This window comes from Nerophis ophidion, linkage group LG20 (genome assembly GCF_033978795.1).
Source record: "Nerophis ophidion isolate RoL-2023_Sa linkage group LG20, RoL_Noph_v1.0, whole genome shotgun sequence".
NCBI lineage: Eukaryota > Metazoa > Chordata > Actinopteri > Syngnathiformes > Syngnathidae > Nerophis > Nerophis ophidion.
Genome location: NC_084630.1, coordinates 13697387 through 13717930, shown reverse-complemented (window position 1 = coordinate 13717930; position 20544 = coordinate 13697387). Strand labels below are relative to the sequence as shown.

At 40.2% G+C, this 20544-nt stretch overlaps 1 protein-coding gene across 1 annotated transcript in view; it reads right to left on the bottom strand.

Annotated features, from left to right (window-relative positions):
- Nucleotides 1-472: 472 nt before the first annotated feature.
- Nucleotides 473-20544, bottom strand: part of cxcl12b (chemokine (C-X-C motif) ligand 12b (stromal cell-derived factor 1)) — a 41814-nt gene continuing 21742 nt past the window's right edge. The window contains exons 3-4 of the mRNA XM_061880504.1: nt 9714-9797; nt 473-826 (exon numbers count right to left, since the gene is read on the bottom strand). Coding sequence (XP_061736488.1) covers nt 790-826; nt 9714-9797 — 121 coding nt within the window. The 3' untranslated portion in view covers nt 473-789. The remainder of the gene's footprint in view (nt 827-9713; nt 9798-20544) is intronic.

Here is a 20544-nt window from a genome sequence, read left to right as displayed (position 1 = left end):
GGTCTCTGTTAGGTTTTTGGACATTACTACTCGCCGTAGTTTTGAAGCAATGCATGATGGGAATCCGGATGTTGTGTGTCAGTGTATTAACGTGCCGGCTGGAATAAACACACGCTGAGAAATAGCTCCTTGCCTGCCTACTTTATGGGTTATAGATAAACCTATGGATAACGGAGACGTATATAATAGTCTCCTTTTCAGGTGAGAGAGGACGTTAAAGGCAGTGCCTCTAAGGCACGCCCCCAATATTGTTGTCCGGGTGGAAATCGGGAGAATGGTTGCCGCGGGAGATTTTCGGGAGGGACACTGAAGTTCGAGAAAATCGGGAGGGTTCCTGGAACCTATAGATCCAGGAACCAAAAGTTTGGTGGAAAAGGGCCTATTATTTATAGGACATCTGACTTGATTCCTTCCCCATTAGCACTTGCCAATAGGAAAGAAAGCTCCACATGCTCTTTTTTTCTACACACACACACACACACACACACACACACACACGTTGACCTAGCACTCACTAAGACACAATAAACATCATGATGTGTCCGTTATCCCAAGCCAGGCTTTAATTGCACTTGGTGCCACCATGGAGCGTGGGGGACGAGTCAGTGGAAGTCCAGAAGGATCCATGTCGGGTTGTGGCACAGATTGGCGTGGAAGTGCTGGTTGTGCAAGCGGTCCAGAGAAGTGGACGGGTACATACAGCGTGTTTACATACATCCATAGCAGTGGTAGAGAGGTACACAGGTTGGACCCCAGGTTGCTTGACCTGGTAGAAAACATCCCTCGGACTTAGTTCTTCTTGTTACGCCTTCTGGACTTCTTCACCCTGCACACATGTTCAGAAACACAGTGGATGGTCAAACCATGTCCTTTTATTACTGAGGAAATTATCTCACCGCATGAGATTCATTTTTTTGTGTGTGTCTATATCAGACCTGGGCAAATTAACGCCCGGGGGCCACATGCGGCCTGTTAAGCTTTTCAATCTGGCCGGCCAGACATTCCCAAATATTTTTTTTTAGATCTTTAAGATGGAAAGTGTAGCTGCCATTATGATGTGCAGTGATGTTTTCACATGACCATAAGTCTTGAACTATACAACATATTTCAATGGTTGGAATCTGTGCTTTTGCATGATATTTTAGTGACTAATGTTGTCCTGATACCAATATTATTTTGGTACTTTTCGATAGTTTTCTAAATAAAGGAGGCTAGAAAAAATTGCTTTATTGGCTTTATTTTATCCAAAAATCTTAGGGTGTGGCGGACCGGTACTTTTCAGAGGCGGTATGGTACCGAATATGATTCATTAGTATCGCGGTACTATACTAATACCCGTATACCGTACAACCCAGCCTAAAATGTGGGTGTCAAGGACAGACGTGGAAGGAGATTTTTACAAGAAAGTCCTAAAGTTTAGTGATATATCGCATATATCAGATTGTAGATGTTTTTTGTTTTTTTACCCTTCACGTTCATGTTCTGCTGAATTTGTTGCATTTTTGTTGCATTTGGCTTGATTGTAAAATATGTCGATTGAGAGGGGGTGTGACATTCATATCTTCTCAATATTCAAAGTTTTATCATTCTTAGAAAAAGATAAAATTCCAATTGGTTTTTAAGGCGCTCTTTCATAACATTTGTAGCATTCAATCAGACTTTATTGTGAGGTTTTGTATTAGTTTTCCTAAAAGTTGATAAACCGGGCCCCAGACACCTTTTTGTCTCTAAATTTAGCCCCCCGAGTCAAAATAATTGCCCAGGCCTGGTGTAAACTGACAATCATTTTTGTATTTACTGGTATACCGCACTCCCCGCGATCCCGTAAGGCAGTCTTTTTCAACCACTGTGCCGCGGCACACTAGTGTACCGTGAGATATTGCTGGTGTGCCGTGGGAAATTATGTCATTTCACATAATTGGGTTAAACATATTTTTTGCAAACATTATTGTCTGTTCTGTCAAGAACTCAGCACAGTAATACTCTTCCATATCAGTAGGTGGCAGCAGGTAGCTAATTACTTTGTAGATGTCGGTAACATGGTTTGTCGTGATCACAATGTGCAGATGACAGCGGGAGGAAGCGTGCAGGTAAAAAGGTATCAAATGCTGAAACCAAAAATAAACAAAAGGCATTAAAGCTTAGGGATGGCTATGCAAAACGAAGCTCAAACCAAACTCGCTGCAAAGTAAACAAATACAGAATGCTGGACGACAGCAAAGACTTACAGTGTGTGGAGCAGACGGCGTCCACAAAGTACATCCACCCCTACATGACATGACAATCAACAACAAAATAGGAGCGCAAGGCTAGAACTAAAACTGATTGTTGTTATTTATTACTTCGGTGCTCTTGTCTTGCTCTGTATATTGTACAATATTTTGTGTTTTGTACTTCTATAGTGTTTTGTATATTGTACAGGTTTGCTTATTATTTTTATTGGATAGTAGTCTGTTCATTTCAATTGCTAGTTTTTCCTTTTTACCACTTATGTCATTTATTTCACCCCATATTTGTTCCCACTACCGCACCTTAAGTTGGAGTCTTTAATCTCGTTATATGCAACTATAATGACAATAAAGTTCATTCTATTCTATTCTATTCTATTCTAAAACACTACACACAGGAAAACACCAAACTCCAGATAAGTCACGCCGTGATGTGACAGGTGGTGACAGTACACCTACTTTGAGACGAGATATAGTGATGCACAGTTAGTTTTGGTTTGAATTTATCTCCAACAATTGCGAGGATGACTTTTTACAGTCAATATCGGCTGCTGAGTTTAATTGTTTTATGTTTTCTGCTGATGGTGTGCCTCCGTATTTTTTCAATGAATAAAATGTGCCTTGGCTTAGAAAAGGTTGAAAAACACTGCCGTAAGGGACAAGCGGTACAAAATGGATGGATCGATACTGTAAAACATCACAATTGTAATGATGCAAAAAAGGAAGTATAGTACATATAGATAGATAGAGAATATCACTACACCCTTGCTCCTGATGGGTGCTGCTTAGCGCCTTGCATGGCAGCTCCCTCCATCATCGTGTGAATGTGTGTGTGAATGGGTAAATGTGGAAGTAGTGTCAAAGCGCTTTGAGTACCTTGAAGCCAGAAAAGCGCTATACAAGTACAACCCATTTATCATTTAATTGAGCTTAGTTCAAATAAAATACCCCTAATTTTTGTATTTTTTTTTTCTTGTTTTTGGACACTGACTTTTTGCAGTGCATTAGTGTGCCGCGGCACAGTGGTTGAAAAACACTGGACTAAACAACCAGAAATTTCGCGACCCCTTTTCAGTACCTTTACGGACCCCCTATTGAAGACCTCCGCTATACAGACACCCTTTGTTATCATATATATATATATAATGTTGGGACATGTTAGTAGACTTGATCCTAATGTTGTCCATCTTCAAACAAACATGCATTGATGTTTATGATGTGCACAATGTTTGTTTTTACAGGCAATATATAGTGGAGGTATGTTCACAATTTAAAAGGGCGATGGTGACAAAGAGCAGACGTGCTCACTTCCTACCAGAACAAAGGTTTCAGATTTTAATCTACAGCTTTCATTCTTGTAAGAGCAACATTTCCCACGTGCCCAGTTTGTAGTCTGTAAGGCTTCATATCACATTTCATGTTTGAGTCCGCCTCTCGTAGCTGTAAAAATATTGTTGGCATGTGATACACTCGGGCTACCAGGTAGAGGTAGAACTTCTTCATACGGGACTTTTATCACGTGAAGCGCACTAATAAACGTTATGTCCGTTCCCAAGCCGAATGAACCACGACTAACTTTGAAGTGTTCAAAGTGGCGCCGCTTCCCATCTGACGCGGCGTGGTGTGAAATGTTGTGTTTTGGTCGTCAGTCTCAATGTGTTATTCAAAACATCTCAATCAATCAATCAATGTTTACTTATATAGCCCTAAATCACTAGTGTCTCAAAGGGCTGCACAAACCACTACGACATCCTCGGTAGTCGAGCGGGTCTAACATGATACTGTGAAAGTTCAATCCATAATGGATCCAACACAGTCGCAAGAGTCCAGTCCAAAGCGGATCCAACACAGCAGCGAGAGTCCCGTTCATAGCGGAGCCAGCAGGAAACCATCCCAACCGGAGGCGGATCAGCAGCGCAGAGATGTCCCCAGCCGATACACAGGCGAGCAGCACATGGCCACCGGGTCGGACCGGACCCCCTCCACAAGGGAGAGAGGGACATAGGAGAAAAAGAAAAGAAACGGCGGATCACCTGGTCGAAAAAGGGAGTCTATTTAAAGGCTAGAGTATACAGATGAGTATTAAGGTGAGACTTAAATGCTTCTACTGAGGTGGCATCTCAAACTTTTACCGGGAGGGCATTCCAGAGTACTGGAGCCCGAAATGAAAACGCTCTATAGCCCGCAGACTTTTTTTGGGCTTTGGGAATCACTAATAAGCCGGAGTCCTTTGAACGCAGATTTCTTGCCGGGACATATGGTACAATACAATCGGCAAGATAGGATGGAGCTAGACCGTGTAGTATTTTATACGTAAGTAGTAAAACCTTAAAGTCACATCTTAAGTGCACAGGAAGCCAGTGCAGGTGAGCCAGTACAGGCGTAATGTGATCAAACTTTCTTGTTCTTGTCAAAAGTCTAGCAGCCGCATTTTGTACCAACTGTAATCTTTTAATGCTAGACATGGGGAGACCCGAAAATAATACGTTACAGTAATCGAGACGAGACGTAACAAACGCATGGATAATGATCTCAGCGTCTAGTGGACAGAATGGAGCGAATTTTAGCGATATTACGGAGATGAAAGAAGGCCGTTTTAGTAACGCTTTTAATGTGTGACTCAAAGGAGAGAGTTGGGTCAAAGATAATACCCAGATTCTTTACAGTGTCGCCTTGTTTAATTGTTTGGTTGTCAAATGTTAGAGTTGTATCATTAAATAGAGGTCGGTGTCTAGCAGGACCGATGATCATCATTTCCGTTTTCTTAGCGTTGAGTTGCAAAAAGTTAGCAGACATCCATTGTTTGATTTCATTAAGACACGCCTCCAGCTGACTACAATAATGTGGCAACATTTGTAGTGCGCTGTTGCCCAGCCAAAACCGCTCACCTGTCCTAATTGACCAACATAATTAGTTTTTTGCATTTAAAGGCCTACTGAAATGAGATTTTGTTATTTGAACAGGGATAGCAGGTCCATTCTATGTGTCATACTTGATCATTTCGCGATATTACCATATTTTTGCTGAAAGGATTTAGTAGAGAACATCGACGATAACGTTCGCAACTTTTGGTCGCTAATAAAAAAGCCTTGCCTTTACCGGAAGTAGCAGACGATGTGCGCGTGACGTCATGGGTTGTAGAGCAACTCACATCCTCACATTGTTTACAATCATAGCCTCCAGCAGCTAGAGCGATTGGGACCGAGAAAGCGACAATTTCACCATTAATTTGAGCGAGGATGAAAGATTCGTGGATGAGGATAGTGAGAGTGAAGGACTCGGGGCGGCATAGCTCGGTTGGTAGAGTGGCCGTGCCAGCAACTTGAGGGTTGCAGGTTCGATTCCCGCTTCCGCCATCCTAGTCACTGTCGTTGTGTCCTTGGGCAAGACACTTTACCCACCTGCTCCCAGTGACACCCACACTGGTTTAAATGCCCATCAATCCATTTTCGACCGCTTATTCCCTTTCGGGGTCGCGGGGGGCGCTGGTGCCTATCTCAGCTACAATCGGGCAGAAGGCGGGGTACACCCTGGACAAGTCGCTACCTCATCGCAGGGCCAACACAGATAGACAGACAACATTCACACTCACATTCACACACTAGGGCCAATTTAGTGTTGCCAATCAACCTATCCCCAGGTGCATGTCTTTGGAGGTGGGAGTAAGCCGGAGTACCCGGAGGGAACCCACGCATTCACGGGGAGAACATGCAAACTCCACACAGAAAGATCCCGAGCCTGGATTTGAACCCAGGACTGCAAGAACTTCGTATTGTGAGGCAGACGCACTAACCCCTCTGCCACCGTGAAGCCTGGTTTAAATGTAACTTAGATATTGGGTTTCACTATGTAAAGTGCTTTGAGTCACTAGAAAAAAGCGCTATATAAATATAATTCACTTCACTTCATTTCACTAAAACAAAAAAAAAAGGTGAGGGCAGTGAGAGCAATTCAAATGTTGTTAGACACATTTACGAGGATAATTCTGGAAAATCCCTTATCTACTTATTGTGTTACTAGTGTTTTAGTGAGATTATATGGACCAGTCGGAGGGGTGCGGCCACGGGTGTGGTGACCGCCAGTGTCTCCGGTGGGAGGAGGTAATAGTCCGCAGCTGCAGGAGAACGCAACCTCCGCTCATAACTACGGTAAGAGCCGACTTATTACCACAATTTTCTCACCGAAACCTGCCGGTTGACATGTGGTCGGGATCCATGTTCGCTTGACCGCTCTGTTCCATAGTAAAGCTTCACCTTCGGGAATTTTAGACAAGGAAACACGGGCTGTGTTTGTGTGGCTAAAGGCTAAAAGCTTCCCACCTCCATCTTTCTACTTTGACTTCTCCATTATTAATTGAACAAATTGCAAAAGATTCAGCAACACAGATGTCCAGAATACTGTGTAATTATGCGATTAAAGCAGACTACTTATAGCTTGGATCGGGCTGGAAAAAAATGTCCGCTACAACCGGTGACGTCAAACGCATGCGTCATCATACCTCGACGTTTTCAAAAGGACACTTCGCGGAAAATTTAAAGTTGCAATTTAGTAAACTAAAAAGGCCGTATTGGCATGTGTTGCAATGTTAATATTTCATCATTGATATATAAACTATCAGACTGCGTGGTGGGTAGTAGTGGGTTTCAGTAGGCCTTTAAATCAGTATGAAGTAGATTTGCTGCCCCTTATTCTTTTATAAGGAGCCAGCATGTAACAACCAATGCAAGGTATTTTCCGGACTATAAGCCACACCCACTAAATTTTAGACGGACTATAAACTGCACACTGGTACGTTGTGAAATTAGATATTTACACAGAAACATTTTGTGAGTGTTGATTAACATTCCTTAATTGTTTCCAAACAGTGCCTGTACCACGGCAGTAAAACCCTAAGACTATAAAAATGGGACCCATTACCTCCCTGCTTGGCACTCAGCATCAAGGGTTGGAATTGGGGGGTTAAATCACCAAAATGATTCCCGGGCGCAGCCACCGCTGCTGCTCACTGCTCCCCTCACCTCCAAGGGGGTGAACAAGGGTGATGGGTCAAATGTAGAGAATAATTTGGCCACACCTAGTGTGTGTGTGACAATCATTGGCACTTTAACTAAGTAAGGAGTGTCAAACTCATTTTAGATCGGGGGGGCCACATGGAGAAAAATCTACTCCCAAGTGGGCACAATAACTTAAAAATAAAGACATTTTCAGGTTGTTTTCTTTGTTTAAAATCAGAACAAGCACATTCGAAAAATGTATAAATCAAAATGTTGTTGGTTTTTTTTTTGCACTTACATGTTGCAGTTAATAGTATTCTACCTTTATTTGTCTTTATTTATACTTTCTGAATAAATTACGTGATAATGTTCATCGGTCAACTAATTGGTATTAATTTTCAATCTATTAACATAAAAAAAGGATATCAAAATCAAATTACAGGATGGTATTTTTGTAGTTTGCTCATTCTCCTCAACTAGTGCACTAACATCATGTTGTTTATTTTTTCTAACATATGTATTAGAGATGCGCGGTTTGCGGCCTCATCCGCAGAGTCCGCGGATTAACCGCGGGTCGGGCGGGTGACATGACGAAAAAATAGATTTTAAATATATTCGGGCGGTTGGCGGTTGAGCCATCCGGAAATATTTGATATACATGGTTCTGGGATCGGTATCCTTAACCTTTCAAAGAGCCATTTAAAACCCGTCTCACAAAGAGAAGAAGATAATAGGAGACGCTAATATTCTCTAGAATGACTGCCGGCAGTCACCCAATTAATAAGTATTAGGACGTGCTATGAAGCCATTGGCTTTGTCGCCTACTACAACATGTACGATCTGCTTGCCAGTCCAGCAACATGTTGTGTGTGGCTTCCGCGGCAACACGCACACGACTGCAAGGCATACTGGGTGACACAGAGTACACTAATGGTTGTGATATAAACAATTTTAACACTCTTAGTAATATGCGCCACGCTGTGAAGCCACACCAAACAAGATTGACAAACACTTTTCGGGAGAACATCCTCCCAGTAACACAACATAAACGCAACACAACAAATACCCAGAATCCTTTGTATCCATGACAATTCCTGACTATTTTATACACCCCGCAAGCGGGTGGATGACGACTTTGGTGATGCGGTTGCGGATGATATAATTGCCTATCCGCGCATCTCTAATATGTAGCGTTAGCTGCAAAGATACAAAGAATTGCTATTGCGACTTCTAGTGGACACATTTGGAACAGCAGTTTCTTTCAATCAAAAATGTCAGGTTAATTTTTATACTTGGCAAACTCCTCCTACGGGCCGGATAAAACCTGTTGTTTGACCCTAATCAAACAAAATGATAAAACTAAAAGTCATTGATGTCTTTCTTCATCCTTTAATAAGATATTTATTTTTGGGGAAAAAAGGTTCAAAATGTTTATCAGGATTCTTATTCTTTGTACTTTTTTAAACACTTTGAAAGTTGATTGGCCACACTACATTGGCCCTAGTGTGTGAATGTGAGTGTGAATGTTGTCTGTCTATCTGTGTGTTGGCCCTGCGATGTCCAGGGTGTACCCCGCCTTCTGCCCGATTGTAGCTGGGATATTCACCCCAAAGGGAATAAGCGGTAGGAAATGGATGGATGGATTGATGGAATTTGAACAGTTTTTTCAAGTGGCTCATTTTAGGACATTGTCTGATTTCTTTGCCTCATCCATTCCATAATTTAGTCATCAGCGAAGAAATATCCATTAATTGGTGACACCTCTGTAAAAGCCGCAGGGTTCAAAGCTTGGGAAAAAAGTAGCGGCTTATAGTCCGAAACATACCGTAAATGTGAGTGCCATAGGGCAGTATAAACTTTTGCCGTTGCCCAGCCAATCAACAAAGATTGACCCCGCACAAACTCAGTAAACAACACCAGTAAATTATTTCATTGTTTATCTTTATATTGTGCGCTTTGAGTGTTCACCATGTTTCAAAGAAGCAGGCACGCAGCCTGGCAATAATCACAACCAGACACATTTTGTTTATGAGGAATGTGTTGATTTTAACTACATTGCTTGTTAAAATCTCAACGCGCTTCTGGTATTGTTGGACTTTTTACGCTTTCCTCCCCCAGTGTTGCCCTGCGGCTAAGGCTGGTCCGCTGTTAATGTGCAATTAGTGGCGATAATTATGCAAAGAATGCCTTTAAAAAAAAACAGTTGACACACTTGCGTGCTTAAGTGCGGCGAGCGAACGCCTGGGATTCTCAGGCAGAAGGTTATGAGAAAGGAGGAAGCAGTCGCACCACAAAAAGATTTATCACTTTCCTCAACTTAATGCAAATCATTTCACAGATGATAACTCAGCTGCATGCCTCAACGCTTTCGCTGAGTAATTACCAGCCAGACGGTCAACCGGTGGTTTATTTGCACTCTCCAGGCTCCAAATTCGAATTATTCATGTCTGTCTTTGTCAAGGATGCGGAAGAAAGCGAGAATTACTCTTACTTGTTAATGGCGTTCTTCAAGTACTGCTGCAGCCACTTGGTTTCAGGGTTGATGCAAACTTCCCGGTTGTTCTTCAGCTTGGCACTGTGTGGGGGGGAAAAAAAACATGACACAATTTAAAATATTTGATTTTCTGAGCTGGGATACAAGTAGGGATTTTTTAATCCAATGTGTGCAAATGAGAGCTGGTTTGTTGGTGAATTAGATAACATGGCTTACAAATAAGTGGAGGAGTTCAAGTACCTAGGAGTCTTGTTCACGAGTGGGGGAAGAGTGGATCGTGAGATCGACAGGCGGATCGGTGCGGCGTCTTCAGTAATGCGGACGTTGTACCGATCCGTTGTGGTGATGAAGGAGCTGAGCCGGAAGGCAAAGCTCTCAATTTACCGGTCGATCTACGTTCCCATCCTCACCTATGGTCATGAGCTTTGGGTCATGACCGAAAGGATAAGATCACGGGTACAAGCGGCCGAAATGAGTTTCCTCCGCCGTGTGGCGGGGCTCTCCCTTAGAGATAGGGTGAGAAGCTCTGCCATCCGGGAGGAACTCAAAGTAAAGCCGCTGCTCCTTCACATCGAGAGGAACCAGATGAGGTGGTTTGGGCATCTGGTCAGGATGCCACCCGAACGCCTCCCGAGGGAGGTGTTTAGGGCACGTCCAACCGGTAGGAGGCCACGGGGAAGACCCAGGACACGTTGGGAAGACTATGTCTCCCGGCTGGCCCGGGAACGCCTCAGGATCCCCCGGGAAGAGCTAGACGAAGTGGCTGGGGAAAGGGAAGTCTGGGCTTACCTGCTTAGGCTGCTGCCCCTGCGACCCGACCTCGGATAAGCGGAAGAAGATGGATGGATGGGCTTACAAATAGGGCTGTGAATCTTTGGGTGTCAATATCGATTCTTGGGGTCACGATTCGATAGTATATCGATTTTTTTAAATTTGATTCGATTCTCGATTCAAAACAATTCTGTATCCATTCAATACATAGGATTTCAGCAGGCTCTACCCCAGTCTACTGACATGCTAGCAGAGTAGTATATTTTTAAAAATAAAGCTTTTATAATCGTAAAGGACAATGTTTTATCAACTGATTGCAGTAATGTAAATGTGTTTTAACTATTAAACGAACCAAAAATATGACTTATTTTATCTTTGTGAAAACATTGGACACAGTGTGTTGTCAAGCTTATGAGATGCCATGCAAGTGTATTGTTCTTTTTTTTATTTTTATAAATGTCTAATGATAATGTCAATGAGGGATTTTTAATCACTGCTATGCTGAAATTATAACTAATATTGCTACTGTTGTTGATAATATTCATTTTTGTTTCACTACTTTTGGTTTGTTCTGTGTCGTGTTTGTGTCTCCTCTCAATTGCTCTGTTTATTGCAGTTCTGAGTTTTGCTGGGTCAGGTTTGGTTTTGGAATTGGATTGCATTATTATGGTATTGCTGTGCAGTGGTTTGTTGGGTTGATTAAAAAAATAAATACAAAATAAAATCGATTTTTAAAAAATGAGAATCGATTCTGAATCGCACAACGTATTCAAAACTATTTTTTCCCCACACCCCTACTTACAAAACTCCAAATACATGTAATTTTGTGCAGAGAAAGAACCTTTGAAAATATAAAAGCTTATAAAGGCTTATAAAGTGCCTCAGACTGGAAGTCTCTGCAGAGAGTGGTGAGGACGGCGGAAAAGATCATAAGGACTCTACTTCCTCCTATCCAGGAAATCGCAAAAAGCCGCTGCCTGACCAGGGCTCAAAAAATCTGCATAGACTCCTCCCACCCCCACCAAGGACTGTTTTCACTGCTGGACTCTAGAAAGAGGTTCCGAAGCCTCCGTAGCAGAACCTCCAGGTTCTGTAACAGCTTCTTCCCTCAGGCCATAAGACTCTTGAACACATCATAATAATTCCCTCAATCCCCCCCCCCCCCCCCCCCCAAAAGGGATTAACTCACTGGAATATAAAGACAATATAACATAAATCTATAAACGTGGAAATAGAATGTGTTTCTCTGCGTCCGCCCTGTTAGTGATTTTTTTCTAGCTAGCGTCATCTCACAAGATCCTCGGGTGCCGAGAATGTCAAACAACTGACGAAAGTGAAGTCTTGGTATGATTGATGATTGCTCATTTTTATGTATATTTTTTAATGCCTGGCTTGAGATCGACTGACACACCCTCCGAGATCGACCAGTCGATCGCGATCGACGTAATGCCCACCCCTGTTCTAAGGTTTATTGGAGCTCTGTACTTCTCCGTATGTCCGTGTACACAGCTGCGTTTTAAAAAGTCATACATTTTACTTTTTGAAACCGATACCGATAATTTTGAAACCAATACCGATAATTATCGATATTACATTTTAAAGCATTTATCGGCCGATAATATCGGCAGTCATCTCTATATTCTATACATATAAATGCATAAAACTGAGGAAATAACGAGGGAAGAAAGGCATGCTGTTTTTAGACTGTCAACATGGTTGTCCCTCAAATACCGGTGACGATAAAAAACTCAGCCTCGTGCGGTCACGTTATCGTATTAATCAAAACCTTGATGTCAATTTTATTTCTAGCATTTCTTCTCTCTTGTTTAACATTTTGCAACTATTTTTCTCCAGAATTGTTTTTAAAAAGGTATGTTCCTGTTATCTTGAATAAGATGTAGCCTCGCCTTCTCGCAACCAGACAACCTTTTCATTTTACTTACAGTTTAAACCCATTTGAGTCAAAGACTGGATTCCCGCCATACTAGAATCAAAAATGATATGTTCCTTTTGTTTTATCTTCCATTACCAGGAAGGAGCCTGCCAACTGACATAATTGATGGATAAACATGACACTCCGTTTTGTTAACAGTTCATTTATAACTGTACTTTTGACATTATTGTGTAAACTGTGCGACTGTTTGATTCTCCCAAATGAAGATTGGGCATTAGTTTATCTATTTAACTGTCACAAATAAATCAGCTTCATTGTCAATGGGCGCATCCTCCGCCTATAAAGCTGCTTAGAAACATTTTAAAAGTTTATTTGGCAAGATAAGCTGTAAGAATGGGATCACTGAGATCCAGTGATGCAACGACAAACATACACAAAAGTACAATACGTTTCCCTTTGTGGAAATATAAACCACAGAATGAACCACGAGCAACTTTAATGAGTCCCTACAGTAGTCTAAATATCATCTGGGGAGGTGATAAAAGGTAAACACTGCGGAAACACTTAAAGGATCATGCGCCGTTTCCAAACATATTTATTTTATCAGCAGCTAATAAATCATTTCGGTATTTATGGAAGCAAGAGTTCATCTTTGTAAACTTCTCAAAACACATCACAGTTTAAAACCACATGATTACAACTTCAACCTCAATCTCTCTGGATGGAAAAATGTCAAACAAGAAATCTGCAAGTTATCCTATTCGCTGCAAAAAGTCAGTCTTCAAAAACAAAAGAAAAAAAAAATGAGCGATATTTTATTTGAACTAAGCAAAATTATCTGCCAATAAAACAAGAAAAGTTGGCTTGTCAAGATGTTCCAAAACAAGTAAAATTAGCTAACCTTAATGAACCAAAAAATTCCTTAAAATAAGTATAAACCCCGTTTCCATATGAGTTGGGAAATAGTGTTAGATGTAAATATAAACGGAATACAATGATTTGCAAATCATTGTATTCCGTTTGTATTTACATCTAACACAATTTCCCAACTCAAATGGAAACGTGGTTTATATATTCTCACTAATAACAAGTGCACTTTTCTTGGTAGAAAAACATAACCTTTTTGCTCAATATGTTGAAAAATATTCTTTAATTGAGTAAATGCTAGAGCCATGATCTTGACGTAATGATATGCGCTTGGCATCATGATTTTTTTTTCATGCTTGAAGTAAGAAATTATTACTTTAAAAAGTAGTTTTATACTTGTGAGTGTTGATGACACAGCTTTGCAACAGTTGATATTCTAGTTTCAAGCATGTTTCACTCAATATAGGTCATCAAATCTCAGCAACAAGCTGTTATATCTTACTGAGATCATTTAGGACTAAAACCCTTAAAACAAGTGAAACGCTAAAAAAAAAAAGTAATTAATTGTAATTTTGAGGAATTTACCTAAATAAGCATGAACTATTTCTGTTTAAAATTGTTTGAAATGTCACATTACAGTGGGGCGAAAAAGTATTTAGTCAGGCACCGATTGTGCAAGTTCTCCCACTTAAAATGATGACAGAGGTCTGTAATTTTCATCATAGGTACACTTCAACTGTGAGAGACAGAATGTGAAAAAAAAATCCAGGAACTCACATTGTTTGGAATTTTAGAGAATTTGTTTGTAAATTATGGTGGGAAAAAAATACTTGGTGAACCATTCATAGCTCTCGCTGATGGAAGGAGGTTTTGGCTCAAAATCTCACGATATATGGCCCCATTCATTCTTTCCTTAACACGGATCAATCGTCCTGTCCCCTTAGCAGAAAAACAGCCCCAAGGCATGATGTTTCCACCCCCATGCTTCACAGTAGGTATGGTGTTCTTGGGATGCAACACGGTATTCTTCTTCCTCCAAACACGACAAGTTGAGTTTATACCAAAAAGTTCTATTTTGGTTTCATCTGACCACATGACATTCTCCCAATCCTCTGCTGTATCATCTATGTATTCATTTTGGTATAAACTCAACTCGTCGTGTTTGGAGGAAGAAGAATACTGAGTTGCATCCCAAGAACACCATACCTACGGTGAAGCATGGGGTTGGAAACATCATGCTTTGTGACGGTTTTTCTGCTAAGGGGACAGGACGATTGATCCGTGTTAAGGAAAGAATGAATGGGGCCATGTATCGTGAGATTTTGAGCCAAAACCTCCTTCCATCAGTGAGAGCTTTGAATGGTTGACCATATACTTATTTTCCACCATAATTTACAAATAAATTCTTTAAAATTCCTACAAAGTGAATTCCTGGATTTTTTTTTTACATTCTGTCTCTCACAGTTGAAGTGTACCTATGATGAAAATTACAGACCTCTGTCATCATTTTAAGTGGGAGAACTTGCACAATCGGTGGATTACTAAATACTTTTTTGCCCTACTGTAAATGTTTAAATATTAACTGTCAGTTTGCTGCACTGTGCCAACTGTACTACTATATGACTGTGTTTACTATTGTTTCATTGAAAATAAAACGGTTCTTTTAATTGAGACACAATTGTGTCAAATCATGATTTTTTTTTTCATGCTTGAAATAAGAAATTATTACGTTAAAGTAGTTTTATACTTGTGAGTGTTGATGACACAGCTTTGCAACAGTTGATATTCTAGTTTTAAGCATGTTTTACTCAATATAGGTCATCAAATCTCAGCAACAAGCTTACCGTTGTGTGAATTATATTTATATAGCGCTTTTCTCTAGTGACTCAAAGTGCTTTACATAGTGAAACCCAATATCTAAGTTACATTTAAACCAGTGTGGGTGGCACTGGGAGCAGGTGCCCAAGGACACAACGGCAGTGACTAGGATGGCGGAAGTGGGAATCGAACCTGCAACCCTCAAGTTGCTGGCATGGCCACTCTACCAACCAAGCTATACCGCCCCACCGTTGCTGAGATTTGCTTATCTTACTGGGATCATTTAGGACCAAAACACTTAAAATAAGTAAAAGACTAACATAAAATCTTCATTAGTGAGAATAATTTTCTTATTAGACAGAAAATAAGCAAATATTACCCTTATTTGAGATATTTAATCTTACTTAGATTTCAGTTTTCGCAGTGTTTATCTTACGGGATGCCATTTTTAGCACATAAAGGAATGAAAGTAATCATTATCCATACTGGGATTTTGACACAGTTCGTGAAATGGCAGGCCAGAAACACCTGAGCTCAGAAGTCCTACAAAGCTCAGCACGTCCTGTAACTAAATCAAATAAATTAAATTATCTTTATTTATAAAGCACATTTAAAATTTACTACAGGGTCAGCCAAAGTGCTGTACAATGGGCAGGTTAAAAGATAATACGAGAACCGAGCAAACAACACAACACAAACTGAACATGATAAAAAATAAATAAATAAAACATAAAAACAGGTTCACATCAGGTGTATAATGGGGCGCCATTGCAGGATGGATGTCAATCAGTGTTAAAAGCCAAGGAATAAAAGTATGTTTTTAAGAGAGATTTAAAAACGGGAAGAGAGGAGGCTTGTCTAACACTCAGAGGTAGGTTGTTCCAGAGCTTGGGAGCTAACACACGTGAGCTGCAGATGTGAGGCTGACTGAGCATGACAGGCAGTCAACCAGCAGCCAGCTGAGGAAAATTAACACTCTTCTGTTTCCACTGGAGAACAGCTGCGAGAGATGCCCGTGCTCCGTCTGAAGCACATTTCATTTAAATGAGCTAAGATTATGCATGGAAACATTTTTAGAATAGATGTTAACAACAAAATTCCAAGTCGATGTTTAAAATGTCCCCTTGCACACCAGTAATTTTGCATAGTCATTAAATAAAAACTATGATGTTACAAGACCTACACTATACAGAGCCCCTAATAGAATAGAATCTAATCCAATCCAATCCACTTTATTTATATAGCACACTTAAACAACAAAATGTTTCCAAAGTGCTGCACAACAATATTAAAAACAACATTCAAATACTATCCTGAGATCCACCAATGACTGAATAAAAACAAAACATTAAAATAAATACACATAAAACCAATATAAAAACAATATAAAATAAATATGATTAAAAACAATTTTAAGGGTAAAACCAATTAAAACAGTAAATCCATCCATCCATTTTCTACCGCTTATTCCCTTTCGGGATCACGGGGGGCGCTGGCGCCGATCTCAGCTACAATCGGGCGGAAGGCGGGGTACACCCTGGACAAGTCGCCACCTCATCACAGGGCCAACACAGATAGACAGACAACATTCACACTCACATTCACACACTAGGGCCAATTTAGTGTTGCCAATCAACCTATCCCCAGGTGCATGCCTTTGGAAGTGGGAGGAAGCCGTAGTACCCGGAGGGAACCCACGCATTCACGGGGAGAACATGCAAACTCCACACAGAAAGATCCCGAGCCTGGATTTGAACCCAGGACTGCAGGAGCTTCGTATTGTGAGGCAGACGCACTAACCCCTCTCCCACCGTAAATGCCACAGTAAATATAAATCAAAATTTTAAAACACAGAGGGCAACAGAGGACCACACAACTCAATAATAGAATATAGAACGCACTTTAGTGTCTTTATATTTGCATATAACGAGATTAACGACTCCAATATACGGTGCGGTAGTGGAAACAAATATGGGATACAAATAAATGACACAAGAAGTAATAAAGATAAAAAATAAGAATTGAAATAAACAGACTACACTGCAAAAAGTCCGTGTTCAAAAACAACAAAAATGAGGGGTATTTTATTTGAACTAAGCAAAATGATCTGCTAATAGAACAAGAAAATTCGGCTTGTCAAGACTTTCCAAAACAAGTAAAATTAGTTAACCTCAATGAACAAAAAATACCTTAAAATAAGCATATTCTCACTAATGACAAGCGCACTTTTCTTGGTAGAAAAAAATGGACCTTTTTGCTCAATATGTTGAAAAATATTCTTAAATTGAGTAAATGCTAGTGCCATGATCTCTACATAATGATATGGGCTTGGCATGATGAGTTTTTTTTTAATGCTTCAAGTAAGAAATTATTACTTTAAAAAATAGTTTTATACTTGTGAATGTTGATGACACAGGTTTGCAACAGTTGATATTCTAGTTTCAAGCATGTTTTACTCAATATAGGTCATACCATCTCAGCAAAAAGCTGTAATATCTTACTTAGATCATTTAGGACCAAAACCCTTAAAACAAGTAAAACGCTAACATAAAATCTGCTTAGTGAGAAGAATGACCTTATCAGACAGAAAATAAGCAAGTTTCACCCTTATTTGAGATTTTTAATCTTGCTTAGATTTCAGTTTTTGCAGTGTACTATCCAATCAAAATAATAAGCAATCCTGTACAATATACAAAACAATATACAAAATACTGTACAATATACATAACACGACAAGAGTACCGGAGTAATAACAATCAAGTGTCAGATATATTGCACTCGAAGGGTATTAGGGTAGGATATTGCATCGGGGTGAATTATTTATTATAAGTTTGAGTTCAAGAAGGGACATGGAGGGAAAAAAATGTTTTGCGAAATGTCGCGAAAGTTTTTTATTGCCTATGTCAGAGAACCGGAAGTGAAACAGACAAAGCGATGGAGGAGCCTACCCATCATCCGTGGGAGAAGTTTATCGTTTTCTAATTTTAGTATTGGCCTAACATGTAAAGACATCAAATCGTATTATGGTCCCACAACAGAGCACAGATGATGAGTAGACTCCCGTTTGCTCCCGCTCCTCCATCGCTGTGTCTGTTTCACTTCCGGTTCACAGACACAGGAAAACAATATTTTCCGAGATCTCGCAAAAAGTATTGCGATATCTCACAATACTTTTGCGAGATCTATATCTATGCAAACCTATGCAAAACATCCATGTCCCTTTAGATCAGGGGTCTCAAACTCAATTTACCTGGGGGCCACTGGATGCAGAAACTGGGTGAGGCTGGGCCGCAAGAAAAGATTTCTTAGAAAATCTAACATGCGCTTTTTAATGAATTCACCTTCTATGAATGTCTTTCCCGCCCTAACAACATACTTGCCAACACTCACGATTTTTCCGGGAGACTCCTGAATTTCTGTGCACCTCCCAACAATCTACCGGTGCAACCATTCTCCCAAATGTTTCCCAATTTTCACCCGGCCGACATTATTAAGGGCTGCCGTGACTGCACTGCCTTTAACGTCCTCTACAACAGTGGTTCTCAACCTTTTTTCAGTGATGTACCCCCTGTGAAATTCTTTTTTTATTCAAGTACCCCCTAATCACAGCATAGCATTTTTGGTTTAAAAAAAGCGATAAAGAAGTAAAATACAGCACTATGTCATCAGTTTCTGATTTATTAAATTGTATAACAGTGCAAAATATTGCTCATTTGTACTGGTCTTTCTTGAACTATTTGGAAAAAAAGACATACAACTAAACTAAAAAACTTGTTGAAAAATAAACAAGTTAAGAAGTGACTCAATTACAAATAAAGACTTCTACACATAGAAGTAATCATCAACTTAAAGTGCCCTCTTTAGGGATTGTAATAGAGATCCATCTGGATTCATCAACTTAATTGTAAACATTTCTTCACAAAAAAAGAAATCTTTAAAATCAATATTTATGGAACATGTCCACAAAAAGTGTAGTTGTCAACACTGAATATTGCATTGTGTTATTCTTTCACAGTTTATGAACTTAAATCCATATTTCAATGAGGTATTATTCAATAAACATATTTATAATGGAATTTATGAATTGCTGCTACTTTTTAAAATGTTTTTAACAAATCGCACTTGTCCATTGGCATTCCTTCAAGCACTTCCAGGGGTTGGCGCACCCCCCTTTAGAGAACTACTGCTCCACTACATGCCATCGCGCACGCTTCTACATCTCTCAACCAACGTGCTGGCTCTGTACCGTGTTATTAAGGCCTGTGCACAACAACGTATGTGGCTGCAAAACGTACTTACTCAACAGCCATACAGACCACACTGAGGGTGGCCGTATAAACAACTTTAACACTGTTACAAATATGCGCCACACTGTGAACCCACATCAAACAATAATGACCAACACATTTTGGGAGAATTTCCACACCCTAACACAACTTAAACACGAGATAACAAATACCCAGAACACCTTGCAGCCCCATCTCTCCCGGGCTACATACACCACCTCAACCGACGCAAGTAGGGAGGGTTGGGGTGTGTGGGGTGGTGGTAGTGTGGGTGTGTGTATTGTAACCCGGAAGAGTCAGGGCTGCATGGAATTGTAGGTACTTGTTCTGTTGAGTTTATGTTGTACTACAGTGCGGATGTTCTCCTGAAATGTGTTTGTTATTCTTGTTTGGTGTGGGTTAACGGTCTGGCACATATTTGTAACAGTGTTAAAGTTTTTTTTTATGGCCACCCTCAGTGTGACTTGTGTAGCTGTTGACCAAATATGTTTTGCAACATCACATATGTGTATTGCTCAGCCAAAAGTGACAAACTATATGGCTTGCACGATTTCTGTACATAATTTAGTGAGTCTTAAGAACAGATCCGTTACAGAACTCCATGAATAGCATGATTGTGTAAATATTGGCCTTGATTCTATGGGGATTCCTTTGAAAATCAAGAACGTTGGATAGTATGATGCTGTCAAGTTCTGTTCATATTAAACTCGCGGGCCGCACACACATTAAATTATCATATCTAAGCGCGGGCCGCAAAACAACGACTCGTGGGCCGCAATTGGCCCGCGGGCCGCATGTTTGAGACCCCTGCTTTAGATGCTCCGTAATACTACAATATTTCATATATCTATAAAATAACATTACGGTGCCTAATAAATGTGATATATTGTATCTATATTCACACACTAAAACAGAAAATATCAGTGTGATTTACTAAAACAAATGTTCGGCCTGGGTTGAAGGTATGTATTTTCCATTTCCAATATATTGACCACCAAAATACATATAGAATGACGTCTGTACTTTAAATTCTAGAGCCTCAACGGTTGTACTTTTGGAAATTATCCAATGTTTTAAGTATATTTTTATATAACGTGTTGACAACTCTGTGTCAGGTTTGTACCTGACAGTTTGGTCTATGTCTTAGTTTTTCCTCTGCATTTGTCTTTCTTTCCTGTCTTTAGTTCCTGTC